The 14,773-nt window shown below is 39.3% G+C and overlaps 2 protein-coding genes across 2 annotated transcripts; both read right to left on the bottom strand.

Annotated features, from left to right (window-relative positions):
- Window positions 1–2,021: 2,021 nt before the first annotated feature.
- LOC128223380 (uncharacterized) lies at window positions 2,022–6,071 on the bottom strand. The gene has a single exon (XM_052932660.1). It carries the CDS (start codon window positions 6,069–6,071, stop codon window positions 2,022–2,024), a length of 4,050 nt encoding a protein of 1,349 aa, XP_052788620.1.
- Window positions 6,072–9,233: 3,162 nt separating this feature from the next.
- LOC128223379 (uncharacterized) lies at window positions 9,234–14,020 on the bottom strand. Its single transcript, XM_052932659.1, has 3 exons — window positions 13,698–14,020; window positions 9,682–10,017; window positions 9,234–9,390 (listed from the first exon to the last, which is right to left on the bottom strand). Exons 1-3 carry the CDS (start codon window positions 14,018–14,020, stop codon window positions 9,234–9,236), a joined length of 816 nt encoding a protein of 271 aa, XP_052788619.1.
- Window positions 14,021–14,773: the final 753 nt, after the last annotated feature.

Here is a 14,773-nt window from a genome sequence, read left to right as displayed (position 1 = left end):
TTACGCTTATTCGCGTATATGCGACCACATGTCTCACACATGAACGGCATGGCTGGGTTTTGAATCTGATAACGTTTGAAGAGGTGAACTACGTCTGAAGTTGTCGAAGACTAGAGCGAAAATGATCAGTTCGAACCATGTGCTCATCGTGCACGGGCAAAATCACTTCCGCTGGCTCCGCCAGCTATTGTTGAGCCTAGGTCTCCGCCAGCGATAACAATAGAACCTTAGGTAAATAGCCCGGGGGGATTAATTCAACCGGCTCCGCTCAGCCTTTATACATAAATATCGTAAGCGGAGCTGATCTGGTATGTACATATACATGTATAAAACGTATCCGTTCATTTCTTTGCAACATGTACCCTTTACAAGAGCTTGTATATACATGTATGCATTTAAAGGATGGTTGTAATTGCTTTATTGGGAATCAAATAAACGTGTATATTGACTATCTACACTGGCATATAAAGTTACTCATTCAAAGATCACCTTTATTAATTGTCTTTATTGAAGTATTCACTCAGTTTTACTTTCGCTTGTTCGGCGGCTGGTCGTTTGGGTCTCGAACACCGGTCCGATGACTCTGGCGTGTATGAGTCGTGTCTAGCGTCGACGTTCCCCGATACTTCTATTGGGTATAGTAAGTTAAGGGGTCGACCTATGACACGCCCTGTGTGAGTCTGTACTTTAGCAGACCTGGTTTGACCATCACAGCTCTTGATAAGATCCTTAATCTTTCCAAATTTCCAACATCCTCGGGGAACATCGTCCTTTATAAGAACTGCGTCACCTACCCTTGGTAAGAAGTGTGACTGTATTCTATGAGATTTGAGCTTTGTTTGAGTTCGTTCCCGGAGGCTAAGCAGATATTCTTCTCTCCACATCTTCCAAAATGAATTAAGGAGCTTTTGCCCTTTTTTTTCCATATTTGGAGGAGCTTTTGCGCAGAGCTTTCATACGGTGTATAATCCGTGTCACTGTCAACATCTACACTTGGTATTCCAATTTTTGGATTCAACGTCAAAAAACTCGATGGCGTTAACGTAATCATTGAATTGACGTCGTCGCCAACGTACGTGAGTGGCCTTGTGTTTATAACTGACTCGATTTCTTTGATCAATGTTTGCATTTGCATTTCTGTGAGAAGATTTCGGCCGATGGTTTTTCTCAGTGACCGTTTGACAAGGCCCACAAGCCTTTCATAAAAGCCACCCATCCATGGTGCTAGCTCTATGTTAAATATCCAATGTATACCGTTTTGTGAGGCATAGTCTTGTACGTCTTCAGTTTTCAAGATATTTTTCCATATGATGTCCACGGTCTCACTGGCCAGCTTAAACTGGAGTGCATTGTCACTAAAAACTACTTCCGGTTTTCCCCTAGAGGCAATAAATCGACGCAGACACATCAAAAATTGTTCTGTGGACATGTTCTGCACAAGTTCTAAGTGAATCGCTCGAGTAACAAGACATGTGAACAAACATATCCAGACTTTGCTTGTTCCGTCTGCTCCTTTTATATATAGCGGACCCAGATAGTCTAAGCCAACCTTTGAAAAAGGAGATGACTCGGTCACTCGTGACATTGGCAGCGGAGCCATCGGTGGCATTTTGTAAGCTCCGCCCTCGTTGCGCCTGCACACAAGACACCGTCGTATAACGCCCTTTATGGTAGTGCGTCCGCTAGGTATCCAAAATCTAAAGCGAACCCTGCTTAAGGTTTGTGATACTCCACTATGCAAAGTTTCTTTGTGCATTTTGTCTATCATCATGTGTGTGAGTCGTTCACCCTTTGGCAAAAGAATAGGGTACCTGGCAGCTTCACTTAGATTGGCATATTCTAACCGTCCCCTACACCTGAGTAATCCATTTGGATCTACATATAGACCCAATTGTCTCTGCAAGTTGTTTGGTTTCTGTTCAGAGATTGCTACAAAAGTGTCTCTGAAGCACTTTTGCTGAACATATGTAATCCACAGGTGTTCGGCGCGGTCCAGTTCCTGTTTTGTTAACACCCCACGTTCAGTTGACTTGTTTGCTGATAAATCGAAGTGCAAAAGCAGTAACTCGAACTAACTTTGTAGCTGACGAGTACTTTTCACTTTCGATTTCAAAGGGGGGTAACTCCGTTTGTGTATATGCTCCGTCAGGAGATGCTCCTTTGAGCTTCTTATCTGAATTTTCTGCTCCTTCAAGAACATGTTCAGCTGATTGTTTTTTATGCAACTTTTTGTCTTCTTCAGACTTTCTGATCAAGTCTTCGTCGAGGTCTTTCTCAGAGCTCGGCTCTATCTGCCAGTTATAACCTTGTTGTGTCAGCCACTCTGGTCCATGCCACCACAGTGTCAGCTCCTTCAACTGATGTACAGATGCGCCTCTTGTGGCGATATCTGCAGGGTTTTCAGATGAAGGTATGTGATGAAAGCTGATTGACGACTGCCGTTTGATTTCTTTCACTCGGTTTGCTACGAACACAGAAGACACGTTTTCTGAAGTGATCCAGTGAAGAACGCACTGGGAGTCAGTCCAAAGATGAATATGATCAACTGGCAAATTCAAATTGTCCTTCACAAACTTGATACATCTGACCCCAATTACAACCGCCATGAGCTCCAATCTGGGAATCGACATCTGTTTTGTCGGTGCAAGTCGAGACTTTGCGAAGATAAGGTCACACCTTGACTCATTGACACCTGTTTGATGCAGGTATATAGCAACTGCATATGCCTTTGCTGATGCGTCGCAGAAACAAAATAGCTTGTATGACGATTTTTCACAACCAACCTGAGCGATGCACCTTGGTATGGCAACGTTTGGAATTTTGGCCAACTCCTGTCTTATTGTATCCCAAAGTATGACGTCATCTGATGGTAAGTTGTCGTCCCAGTCTAGATGTTTGCTCCAAAGACTTTGCATGAGCACCTTCCCCCTCAAAAGCACTGGGGTGAAAAATCCCAGCGGATCGTAAACGGACGCTAGCTGTCTCAGTACCTTCCGTTTGGTTGGATTCGCAGTGTCATTTAACACTGGAGATTCTTTTAGTGTCAGAGTGTCATTTTTAGTGTTCCACGTGTGGCCAAGAACCTTGATACACTCAGACTTGGCCTTGTCTGTATCGGGAATCACACTGTTGACAAAATTACTATTTGTTGACCATTCTCGAAGATTCATGGCAGCGTCATGGAACATGGCTTTTGATGATGTATAAAGCTCGACCCCTTCACTTTCTGTATGTGTGCCTGTTATGACATTGTCAACGTATATGTCATTCTTAAGCTTGTTTGCGATGTCATTGTCATATTTGTCTAAGTGACACTCTATTGTAGCTCCAAGAATGAAAGGGCTTGAAATAATCCCAAACGGAACACGACAAAAACGGTATTCTTGCAAGTTGTCACCTCCTGTGCTGGGATTCTCACAGTCTTTTAGCCAAATGAATCTAGTTGCATCTCGCTGATCTGGCTGAAGTCCTACTTGAAGGAAAGCTTTCTCAATATCCGCCACAATAGCAATATTGTGAGTGCGGAATCTCATAAGTATGCCGCAGAGGTCATGCAACATAACTGGACCCCTGTAGAGGCATTCGTTGAGGCTTTTATTTTTGTCACACGTCTTGGCGGAGGCATCATTTACCAATCTCAATTTTGTTGTCGACTTCTGAGGAGTTACTACTGCATTGTGTGGAAGATAGTGTTTGACAGTGTTGGTACTATTTCCACTCACCTTTTCAATAACTCCTTTTGATAGCTGATCCTGTATAACGGAGTCGTACTGTTTCAGTAGCTCTGGTCTCCCTTGCATTCTCGATGCTGTAGATTTTAGCCTACCAAGAGCTAATCCGCGATTGACAGGGAGATCGGGATTTTCTTCCTTCCATGGCCAGGTAACTTGATAACGACTGTCTTTGAACTGTATAGTCTCTTTGAATTTGGCCATGGCAGTTTCGTCATCATTTTGTCTAGGGTCGTCAAGTATCCCGATAGATTCAATTGCCCAGAAATCCTCGAGATCGGGCTTCTTTGGAACATCACTATCCACTGAAGAGAACACATTTGAGTTTGTTATTCTATAAGCATCGGTCCCATAGGTAAGTATGAGCATTCCAATGTCATTCTTTTCAGCTTCCTCTTCACAGGGTTCATTGATACGACCGGTAAGTAACCAACCAAATTTGGAACTTAGAAGGTACAAACCAGGCTGTATCTCTATCCTCTGTGGCAGGACAACGTCAAGGTAGTAGTCGTTTCCCACCAACAAGTTTATGGTAGAGTATTCATTTGTGGTAGGAATGGTGTCCGCCAGGTCAACACTGCTCAGGATGTGCTGTATGTTCTCAGAGTGAGACAGATGTACAGCTTTCCTTTCTATTGTCCCTGTGATGTCAGGCACAATATTAGCAGTTATGCTCAGATATTTCCCATTGGTCAGCTTCAGACTCAATTTGGTAGTCGGCGTTTTGATCACTTTTGCTTTATTACTACCAAACGTGACTAGTTTTATTTCTTGCATTTCTCCTCTAACGAGGTCAAGCTGCTCCGCCAGGCGCTCCGTCACATATGTCCTTTGTGACCCCGAATCTAGAAGGAGTCTAATCTGGCGGCTGTTTTTACTTGTAGGACATTTTGCCTCTGTTCTTGCAGTCTGCATGAGGACAACCTCACCAGATGACACGAGAACATTTTCGTGATGTACATCATTATTTTCAGACACAAGTTCTTCTGAAACGTTCGCACTTTCTGCTCGTCTTGTGGGAATGTGTACACTAAATTTGGCGGGACAAAGACTTCTGTGATGAACATCCTTTTCACCACAATGTACACACAGTTTTCTAGCCTTACACTTATCAGTTTTGTGTCCAACTTTCAGACACTTGTAGCATGCACCTTTCAGCAAGCGTTTTCTTTCTGGAATCGTTTTGTATTTCGTACATTCATCACTCCAATGAGAGTTCGTACAGTATCTGCACTTGTTTGCATAAACACTGTTTTTGCTGTCTACAGAGATTAGGGACTCCGCCGAGATGTGCTTTCCAGCGGAGACTGGCTTCTGACCAAACATTTTCGTTGGCCTTGCGCTTTTAATTTCAAAATTGTTGCCACTTTGAAAGTCAATTTTCTGTTTCATTTTGTTTGCAGGCTCTTGTTGGTTGCTTTGTTCAGCGTGTTCACGAGCAATTATGTAATCTCGTAATCGCTGTCGGAGTGTTTTAGCGCTCCATTCGTTTCCTGAGCCTTTCTGTACCTCCAGGTGCAAGAGTACGTCCTTTGGAATTTTCGATTTAACCATTGAAACAAACATGTTTTGATCAATGTTTTCACCTAATACTTCTAGGCTCCGCATATGTTTTTCAACTGTGTCAAGAAAGAGTCGCAAACTCTCGGTCTTGCAGTAGGGCGGAACAATATTCATCAGCTTGTGATAATGAATATCTATGATTTCTTGTTTCTTTCCGAATCTCTCTTGCAACAGGTTTACGGCAATTCGGTAATTTTTGTTACAGAGAGACAATCCGGATATTGCTGCTTTTGCTTCACCGACTATCTTTGTCTGGAGATAACTGAATTTTTCAACGTCTGACAGTTTCTCATTTATGTGAACCGTACACTCAAAGGCATCCCAGAATTCTGACCACTTTAATTTATCAACAATGAAACACTTAAGTTCCAATTTTGGCAATTTAACTGACATTGATGGCGACTTTGATTTAGAAAGTTTGTCTAAAACCTCGTGTTGTTCTCGAACTTGTTTTTCTAAGAACTCTATTTGCTGTTGACTTTGCCGTTCTACAAATTCTTGCTGATGTGTACTCTGTTCGATCATAAAAGATTGCATTTGATGTGTAATGGTACTAACCTGTTCTTCACGGGTCGCCGTTTCCTTGGAACCACGTTTCCTTGCAAATTCCATTTCATCCAGATAATTCTCCAATACCATAGAACATTCAGTTGCTTTATCACAGATAGTATAGTCCTCGTTCAATATTTGTTCTACTGTTTCTCCTTCAGAGTCTTCTAATACTCCAACATATTTTTCACATTGGCATTCTAACTTTTCGCGATATGCTTTTAGCATTTTAATACACTTTTTTTGTGTTCGTTATTTCTTCGTTTAAATCGATTTCCTCTATATCTTTTCTTGATAATTCCATGCCTTTCTGAATTTCCTTCTTAAGGCTGTTCCTGAACCTCGTCCGTACAGCCTTTATGTACGTTTTGGACGACATTGTTCAGTGTTGTACTGCTGCTCAATTCTGCAACAACTAACGCCAATCTCCTTTTTAGAGACTGTAGGCGTGTTTCCTGAGAGGCAAGTTTGTAGCCGCTCAAGACACGTGACTTCACAGATGTAGCCGCTACGCTGTTTTCACGAACGACAAATCCGTATCCGTCGGTTTTGTTAGTTCCTATGTTGTGGTGTTTCACACTATTCACGACACGGAAAGTTCTTAATATTCCCTGGGAAGTCCCGGGTTCCGGCACCAAACAAATGTGGCGAACATAATTGTTTGTCTATTTTAAAGTGGGAGAGCGTTTTTAGATTGAATGCCGTCTGTTCGACACACTGTAATATTGTTTCTTGGATAAATTAATTTCAGCAACACAGTAAAATAATCTAAACATTTTATTCTTCGTTAACAATTTTATAATACCGTTTTACTTATTGAAATTCTAATAAGAGCTGGTTTAGAAATATGTTTTAAAGTCCCAAAGTAAAGTCCAATGTTGAAGTCTGAAGTCTAAATCTCTGGTCTAAAATCCAAATCAAATCTGATGTAAGAACATGAAACGTTCGTTTATATATGAGAGTTCATCCGGGTAACTTTATTTAACAAAAGCTCCGGTGCTCCGGTGCACGATAAAGTCCTGATTCATATGGAACGGAGTCTGCTCCGAACACCACGTGTCTATTTGCTCCGTTTGGAGTACGTCAATAACTCCGCCTATCTGGCTAATTCTTAAACTTGAATTAAGTTAACTTAAACTTAACAAAATAAACATAACATAACAAAAGCATTTAATTAGAAACTAAATCGTTCACGACATTGGTACCTTTTAATGAAACTAAATTTCAACTGGTACTTTTAATAACAGTTTTCTTTTAATCATTTTGTAAAGTGACTTGTATAGTTTTATCAAGACAATCTACGTACAAAACAAATGTTTTATACAGTGTCTTATAATACTTTAAAAGAATGGCTGTTCTTTATGTTTAGATATACGTTTACTTATGTATTATATTGTATAGTGGTTTGACTGTTAAAAAAATACCAAAAATCTCTAAATTACCTAGCTATGCATCAGTAAATTGTACCTCCCCGGTCCGGGGGTATTCCTGGAATAGCCGGGGAAATGGGCCGTGTTTTTATCTTCCAGATGGCCCTCCAGTACCAGGTAAATGCGGTGGTTTTGTCTTCGCGCCAAAAATAGCGGGGATTGGGCATTATTTAGGGACCCTGGGGTGCGGGGCCATTTAGCGGGGATTTTACCAGCAGTTTGTTCCCGCAGGGCGGATATTTTTCCCGGGCTTTGCAGGACCGAAAGTCATAGTTCCCATTGACCAAGTGTGATGCCAATAATTTACTGATCATTTTTCATTCGCTTTGTTCTAGAATAATTTAACTATCCAATATAGTTTGAAATAGTTCATGCTATTTAGGAGTGTTGATACAAAGGGTTATGTCGCGATTCCCTGAAATATTTAAAGTTTGTTTGATGTAAAATTATTCTTTGTTTTGTATTCTTTTACTAATAATTGTGCGGGATAATGTCTTTGTTTTTGTAGATGTATGTTGTCAATTCTTGACGAAATATACAATGGTCAATCAGGACATTTTTGTATCGTTTAAATCATGCCTAGCAGCGTTCCCTTGATATTATACACATCGCTTTCCGTTTACATTTAAAGGGACCCAATCATGCTTTTGGATCAAAATAATACTTCCAAGAAGTACACCTGAAGATACATTTTTTATAATTATTTAACTCTTTGATACCGAAATTAAAAAAAAATAAAAATATCATCCATAATTACCGGGTTCGGGACGATTGTTAGACACGATTTAAAAAGCTAAAAAAGGCCGATAGCTTGGAAACGGCTTAGATTTGAAGAGGGAACCCCGGTTATCCGGAGCTTTATCATTCCCGTTGATACTTGAGGTTGCACAAATGCAGACGGACGTTATAGCCACAACTGAGAACTATAATGCATTAAGTCTAGATGGCACGTGATTGCTGCAAAGCGACTGACCCGCCATTATGAATATTATCTGTAAGGGATTTTGGTAGACATATCAATACTTCTCAATACTTATTTATTGTTTACTATTAAAGAAATAAAAAAATGGTTTTATTGTTCCACTGGTCGTCATGTTAAGTTTATGACTCACGGTGACAAGACATAACTTCGGTATACATCGAAACTCGCTATGTCGAACTATTTTATCTAGATGCTATGGTTAGTTCAAATCGATTAACAAAAAGTATTTTTGTATATCGGTTGTATCGAATAATCGTTATCTTTAGTTATTTTCCGAGATCTCAACGACTTCGACATAACGAGATTCGACTGTTGTTTTACAGTTTGTAATTTTGTTCTTCTTTTCAACCGAAATTGGACGAGAAAAAAATAATTGAAGGGCCAAAACGTATTTTGTTATATCATTTCGGTTTACTTTCATGGTTTCGTGATTTCTGCTGACACGAAAATAATATGAATTCAACAGCCATAATTGTACAGAGGATACCTGAAGCCAATACAGATCAAGTTATTTTGTTTCCATACTTCTCCTAGGAAAGTAAGATACTTCTTTTGGTAGATATCATTTTCCACATTCCACATTCGTTTTCAATTCTTGCCGACTCAAAATAAATAATATTAGCTTCAAAGTTCAAGAAAAAACGTTTGAAAAACAGGATAACTATTTTACACGGTGATTTTTTTTTATTTCCAATGTTGTAAAGATACAGATGTACTGCTTAACATAGACGTCCTCAGTCGAGAGCCCATCTGTCACTGGGTGCTTAGCGGCTTATCCCAGTAGACCCTCAAGATGACGGGGCAGGTAGTTGTGATCAGTCACTACCTCATCTATGTTGGCTTCCAAGTCGGTTCACTGCGTCGTAACCAGGGCCAACTGGACGCCCTTTCTGCAGCTCCCCAAGAGCGTGAACGCCGGTCTTATTGACTCGCCCCACAGCTCCAAGCATTTTCCACACCGACTGTGATGGAAATTCTCTACATCCAACTTCCACTGGGAAGATCCATGTCTTCCAACCCCTCTCTACATGTGTCTACCAAGTCTTGGCATTTTACCTTCTTCAGCTGGTTTGCCTCCTCACATCTCTCTTCCCAGGGTACTGTTAGTTCCACCAATACAACCAGCTTTGGAGACCTGGACCAAAGAACTTTGTCTGGCCGAAGGGTAGTATGGGCCACTTCCTACTTTTTCCCCAGGTATACCAACATATCCCATTTTTGAGATTCTTGTAGGATGCCGCTACATGTTGTTGTTGCCAGCTTGCTCTCTCCTTGTCTTACCAAGCTGATTAACTGGGGGCCTGTCTATTTTAAGGGTATCCTCCTCTCATTTTCTAAGATGTTTACCATCTCTCTTAGAACTTGGTAATGTCGCCAGGTTTACCGCCATTGACCCAAGGCTGTTGGGAAAGAAGATAGTAAATACCGCAGTGATCCGAAATTCTCCCACAGCGAGCAGGAAGGGTCTTCTGATAACTTCCACTGCTTTAAATTGGTTGGAGTGGATAACATGGGTTGTACCGACTTTGCCTTCACTTCTGTTCTGCAAACTTCTCCCTGGACCATGGTTCTCTTTTCCACATTATCAGAGGTCTCCCACCGCTGCTTCCTACTGATTCCCAAACCTGCTCTACCCTTGTTTGTAGTGCCTACAATGCTGTTGAGACTGCTTTCAGCCTGTTCTACAGCCTGGCTCACTGACCATTTCCTTCCCGTTCTAACTACTATTCCTACTCCACTTATCTTACCATCACTTGAGTCTCTGAGTGTTAGTAGCAGACATGTTTAGCGACCTTGTACTCCTCTACGAGGGAGCTTATGGGCATCTGCAGCTTTGTTGACTTGCCATAATATATCTTTGAATTTTACAGATGTTTCTATATTTCAAATTATTTTAGCAACACTAAGAGTTTCAAAAGTGACGTGTTTAGGTTTGATTAGGGGAAACCTGAGATGGATGGATGGATTTCAAAAGTAGTTTCTGAAGTTGATATTTTCACTCCTTAGTTTGCATTCAAAATATCAAATTGATATTTACTCTGTTGTTTCTTATTTGGTAAAATGTTCTCGAAAAACATGAAAGAAGTGGCATTCAATACATCTATATCTATTATATGACACATAAAATAGCTTCATCAATATTTTAAATGCATTTTCAACCAAAAACTACTGGCGTTTGATGAATCACAATTAACGCAATTGTCTTGATTTACCGAAAAGGACGAATAAATATCGAATAAATATCGAAACCTATGGTTTTTATGAAGATTACTGTCTTAAATTTTAAAGAATGGTGCAAAAATCGGTATTTATACCTTATGAGTCGATAGTTAATGACTGTAAATCGTTTAGGTCTCACAAGTCATTTAATAATTGTGCGTTTTCAGCTATTAAATACACGGTTACAATCTTGTTATCAGTAATTAATATTTTCCATAAATGCATTATTTATTTTAAATGTGTATCACTCAAAATTATACATATGTATGTATTGATTTAACATACAAATGTCAACCTAAACCTGTTTATGTATTTTACGCTGATCTACGAGCCGAAATATCTATCGCTTTTACTGACGAACCTTTGCCAGTCGATTCAAATGTCTCATATTTCAGCTACAAAAACCTTTTCATCACTCTGTATAATACTCTGGTGTACGCGATTGCATGCAATAAGGACAAGGTGAATTACGCACTAACAACAGAAATAATCTACAAGCATTATTCCTGCCAGTAAGGGTGAAACCAAATGATCTATATATTAAACAAAAATAATAATTGTTTAATCTGGTAACCTCGTGTTGCATTCGATAAGACTGAGATTCCAATGAGTTGAACATTGTGGCCAAGTTTGTTCCAAAATAGGTCAAAGTTAGGCATCTAAAGGACAAACAGCGTCTGTGCAAGAATTCAGTTCCAAAATGACTTACTGCAACAGTCTCAGATTTTAAACCTTACATGATAAAAAAAAACCTAGTCTTAATTGTTGATAAGGAAAAACATTCAAACAAAGATTCATCAAGTCTGGGCCAGAATTGTGAGTTGCAATTGTACTGACGGAGGGCTGAAAGCCAGCCATGATATCACAACGCATTCAGCTCTGTAACGCCGCATAGCAGCATCGCCATATAAACGTGTTTTTTCGTTTATGCGGTCATTTTCAACGCATTAACAGGGCGACCACGTTTATGCGGCGACGCTCAACGCATAAAGCAGAAATTGCTTATATGGGGCGCAACTGTGCCTTTTTGCCACATAAAGAGGATTAACTTAACCATTTATTCTAAAGCTAAAAAATATTCTTATACTTCAAGAAAAAAGCTGGTTATGATGATGATGATGATGATGATGATGATGATGATGATGATGATGATGATGTCCGTCCGTCCGTCCCGAAATCTTGTGACATTGCTACAATTTTAATTATTGATTTTGTATTTATATACCTACTCATATTATTCTGTACATAAAAAATGATATGCTATTTAATGACAATGTGCTTATAAATACATGTGCTACTTATACAATAACATTTATGTTATTGCATAACAATGTGCTAAATAATAGTGCTTATTAAATGTGTTATTCATATGTAATAAAATGTAAGAGATATTCCAACTTCTTGTCTGTTTTATATCAACATGTAAATGTATGTTTAAATGCAATCGAAGGCTCTTAAAATGTTTAAAACAAAGGAGCTTCAGTTAGGCCCCCTCTGAACACCCGGCGGAAAAGTGGCGACATCCTTTGAGAACCCTGAAAGTTGCAAGTTTAATGGTCAAATAACGTAATGTTTTCTATTGCTTCAATAGTCTGCGAGACCTTTTTTTTTGATATGATGGAGCATGTATCTTTCAATTTAACAGTTTGTGTATGTATTGCGTCTTGAAATGTATTTCGTTAACTTTCGGCAAACAATTTGATTATGTCGCCTTCGTAAATGGGAGTTGTAGACGACATTTAATTGCAGGATACCGAGGATAAAAATAGGCGTTCAAACGGAAGAAAGGTACAACACCATCCTACCATGCGCCCAAAACTCGTTTGCAATTAGTTCCAAGCTGGAGGAGTTTGGAGAAGCACCAAGGTGCAGTGCTATATGGCAGTTGGAGAAATCGCATAAGTTTGAGAGATGATAAACTTGTTTCTTGTAAAACTTTTAATCACGCAATCAGACGTAACGAGAGTGGTAAAGAAAGGTTTCTCTGAGCATCTCGGCATTAGTACTAGAGCACTATATCACAAATTGAGAGAAGAATACCATTGGAAATAAGAGCGATGCGTTCAAAACGCCCTCAACAAGAGCAGGCGTTACTACAAGGAGAGGCCACAGTTCAAATCAGTGCCTATCAGTATAAACGCTCAGTTTCCAGGAAAAAGGTGGCAAATGGATTTGATTGAAATGCGGCATGAATATTTTGTCAAGGATGGGAAAGTGTAAGTATATTTTACAAGTTATAGATGTGTTTTCCAGATCCATTATGACACGATCATTACTAGACAAATCATCCTTTACCGTTGCACGCGATTTAGAACAAACTGTACATGATCACGATGCTCCCAAAATAATCCAATGTGACAACGTGTCAGTGTTCAAAGGTAAAGTGGAACAAATGTATCGAAGATTCGGAATTAAAACTATCCATTTTTCGCCTTACCACCCACAGTCCAAAGGGAAGTGTGAGAGGAGTAATATAACACTCAAAAACAATATAAGACATGCAAACAATGAATTCTGCATGGAAGAGCTATACAAATACGAAGGAAGCACGGTAAACATGTGCATGTAGTGCAATTTTGTAGTCCATGTCAATTAGAGAATTATGCACGGTCGAACTAGATTTAAACTACAAGAAGGTAGCATAAGATACATTCAGGAGACGTTATCGATTGACATTCTAATATCAGGTGTTAGAACAAAGGTGTTAGAAGAAGAACATATTAAATCAGTGTTGCTGTTTTTAGAAAGAATTACATTGGAGTTATTTGGGTTCAGATCAAAATCACCTTTGCTTCATACTAGGAAAACAGTTTTGACTCAATACCTTATTTAATCATTTATTTATTTATCATTGTATTAATGCAAGCTCATGTGGATAACATTTTAGTTAACGTAGACGTGGTCAAGTCGCTACAGGCAATTTGATACACATAAATTAAACTTTCCAACATTCTTGATCGGACATATTTCAAACCTAGTTTCGTCGCACTTCGGCTTTTCTTCAAATTAATATAATTTCAAAGGTTTATAAAAGACATACTTTTGATAAGTATGGACTAAATCCAACTTCATTCTTGATGATAAGTTTGTAAATAATTCAAGTGATATCCAAACCAATGAGAGAGAAAACTGTACGTTTGGACACCAAATTAGAATACCCATCTTCGACTCCTATTCCCAATTAAGTGTCACTCAGACAGATTTGTTCATAATTATGAATACATTTTGAAACCAGTAAAACTACTGAATGTTCCACTGATATTTGTTCCTTCATCATTAAGTTTGCGCACCCAGACTGAATCCCCGAGACTGAGGAATACAACTACGGATGATGTTGATTGGTCATCACTTGGTATAGCGGCATCACCATGAGGATGGGCAACTATAAGGTTGTTTCCGTATTTCACAATTGACATTTCGAGATGACCTTTGTCGTGTGTGTGGATTGTGACGGAGAAATGATACAGCCCTTCAACAGGGGCCGTGAACACACCAATGAACTTGGTATATGAGTTTCCGACATTGGTAACGATGGAGTCAAACATGATTGATTGTTGGTGTCCCAGATTTGTAAGCGTTGTGCTGAGTTTAGCTGTAAACCCCACTTCACTTAGGGAAAGCCTTGGTGATGCTGAACCTGAGGAAATTAACTATTTAAGTAAAGGGTTTTGTCGTGTCGGTGAAAAGGAAAATTTAAGAGTATACTAAAGTTCAAATATCACGCATAATCTGAACGTTCGCAGATACAAAAGCGCGAGAATCGTTTTTCTCATCTAATCACGAAATATAAATTGCATAATATGCACGCCAGCCCGAACAACGACGCACTTCAATTTTATGGTGGAAGGGAATTATTATGAATACAAAAGGCCCGAGTGCGAGTGTAAATAAGCTTACACAACACTTCCACATGAATAACTTTACAGAGATAACGTAGCTTGCGTAAAATAATTATTACCTTAAAAACCGCTAATGTTTTTTAAGCTGATTTACGTTTTGAAAGATGATCTTTCTCAAGAGATTGCGATCCTTGGCAATTCGATTCAAGTGTCTCAATCTTATCCTTTAGATAATTGACATCATTCTGGACTTCTTCGATGGTTTTCTTTAAACTTTCGTTCCCTCGCAGTAATCGTTGCATTGCAGATTATGATTTAAAACAATTAGGTTCAGAAATCTGCAACAAAAAAAGCAAGAACATCCAAATCGTATTCATTGTAAGCGCGGCCTTGTTTCTAATCAACAATATAAACTACTGTTCAGCATTAAGTCTGCTTTGAAAAGTGCGCTCAGTGCCG

This window comes from Mya arenaria, chromosome 17 (assembly GCF_026914265.1).
Source record: "Mya arenaria isolate MELC-2E11 chromosome 17, ASM2691426v1".
NCBI lineage: Eukaryota > Metazoa > Mollusca > Bivalvia > Myida > Myidae > Mya > Mya arenaria.
Note: the sequence above shows the minus strand (reverse complement) of the source record. Positions and strands in the feature narration are given on the sequence as shown.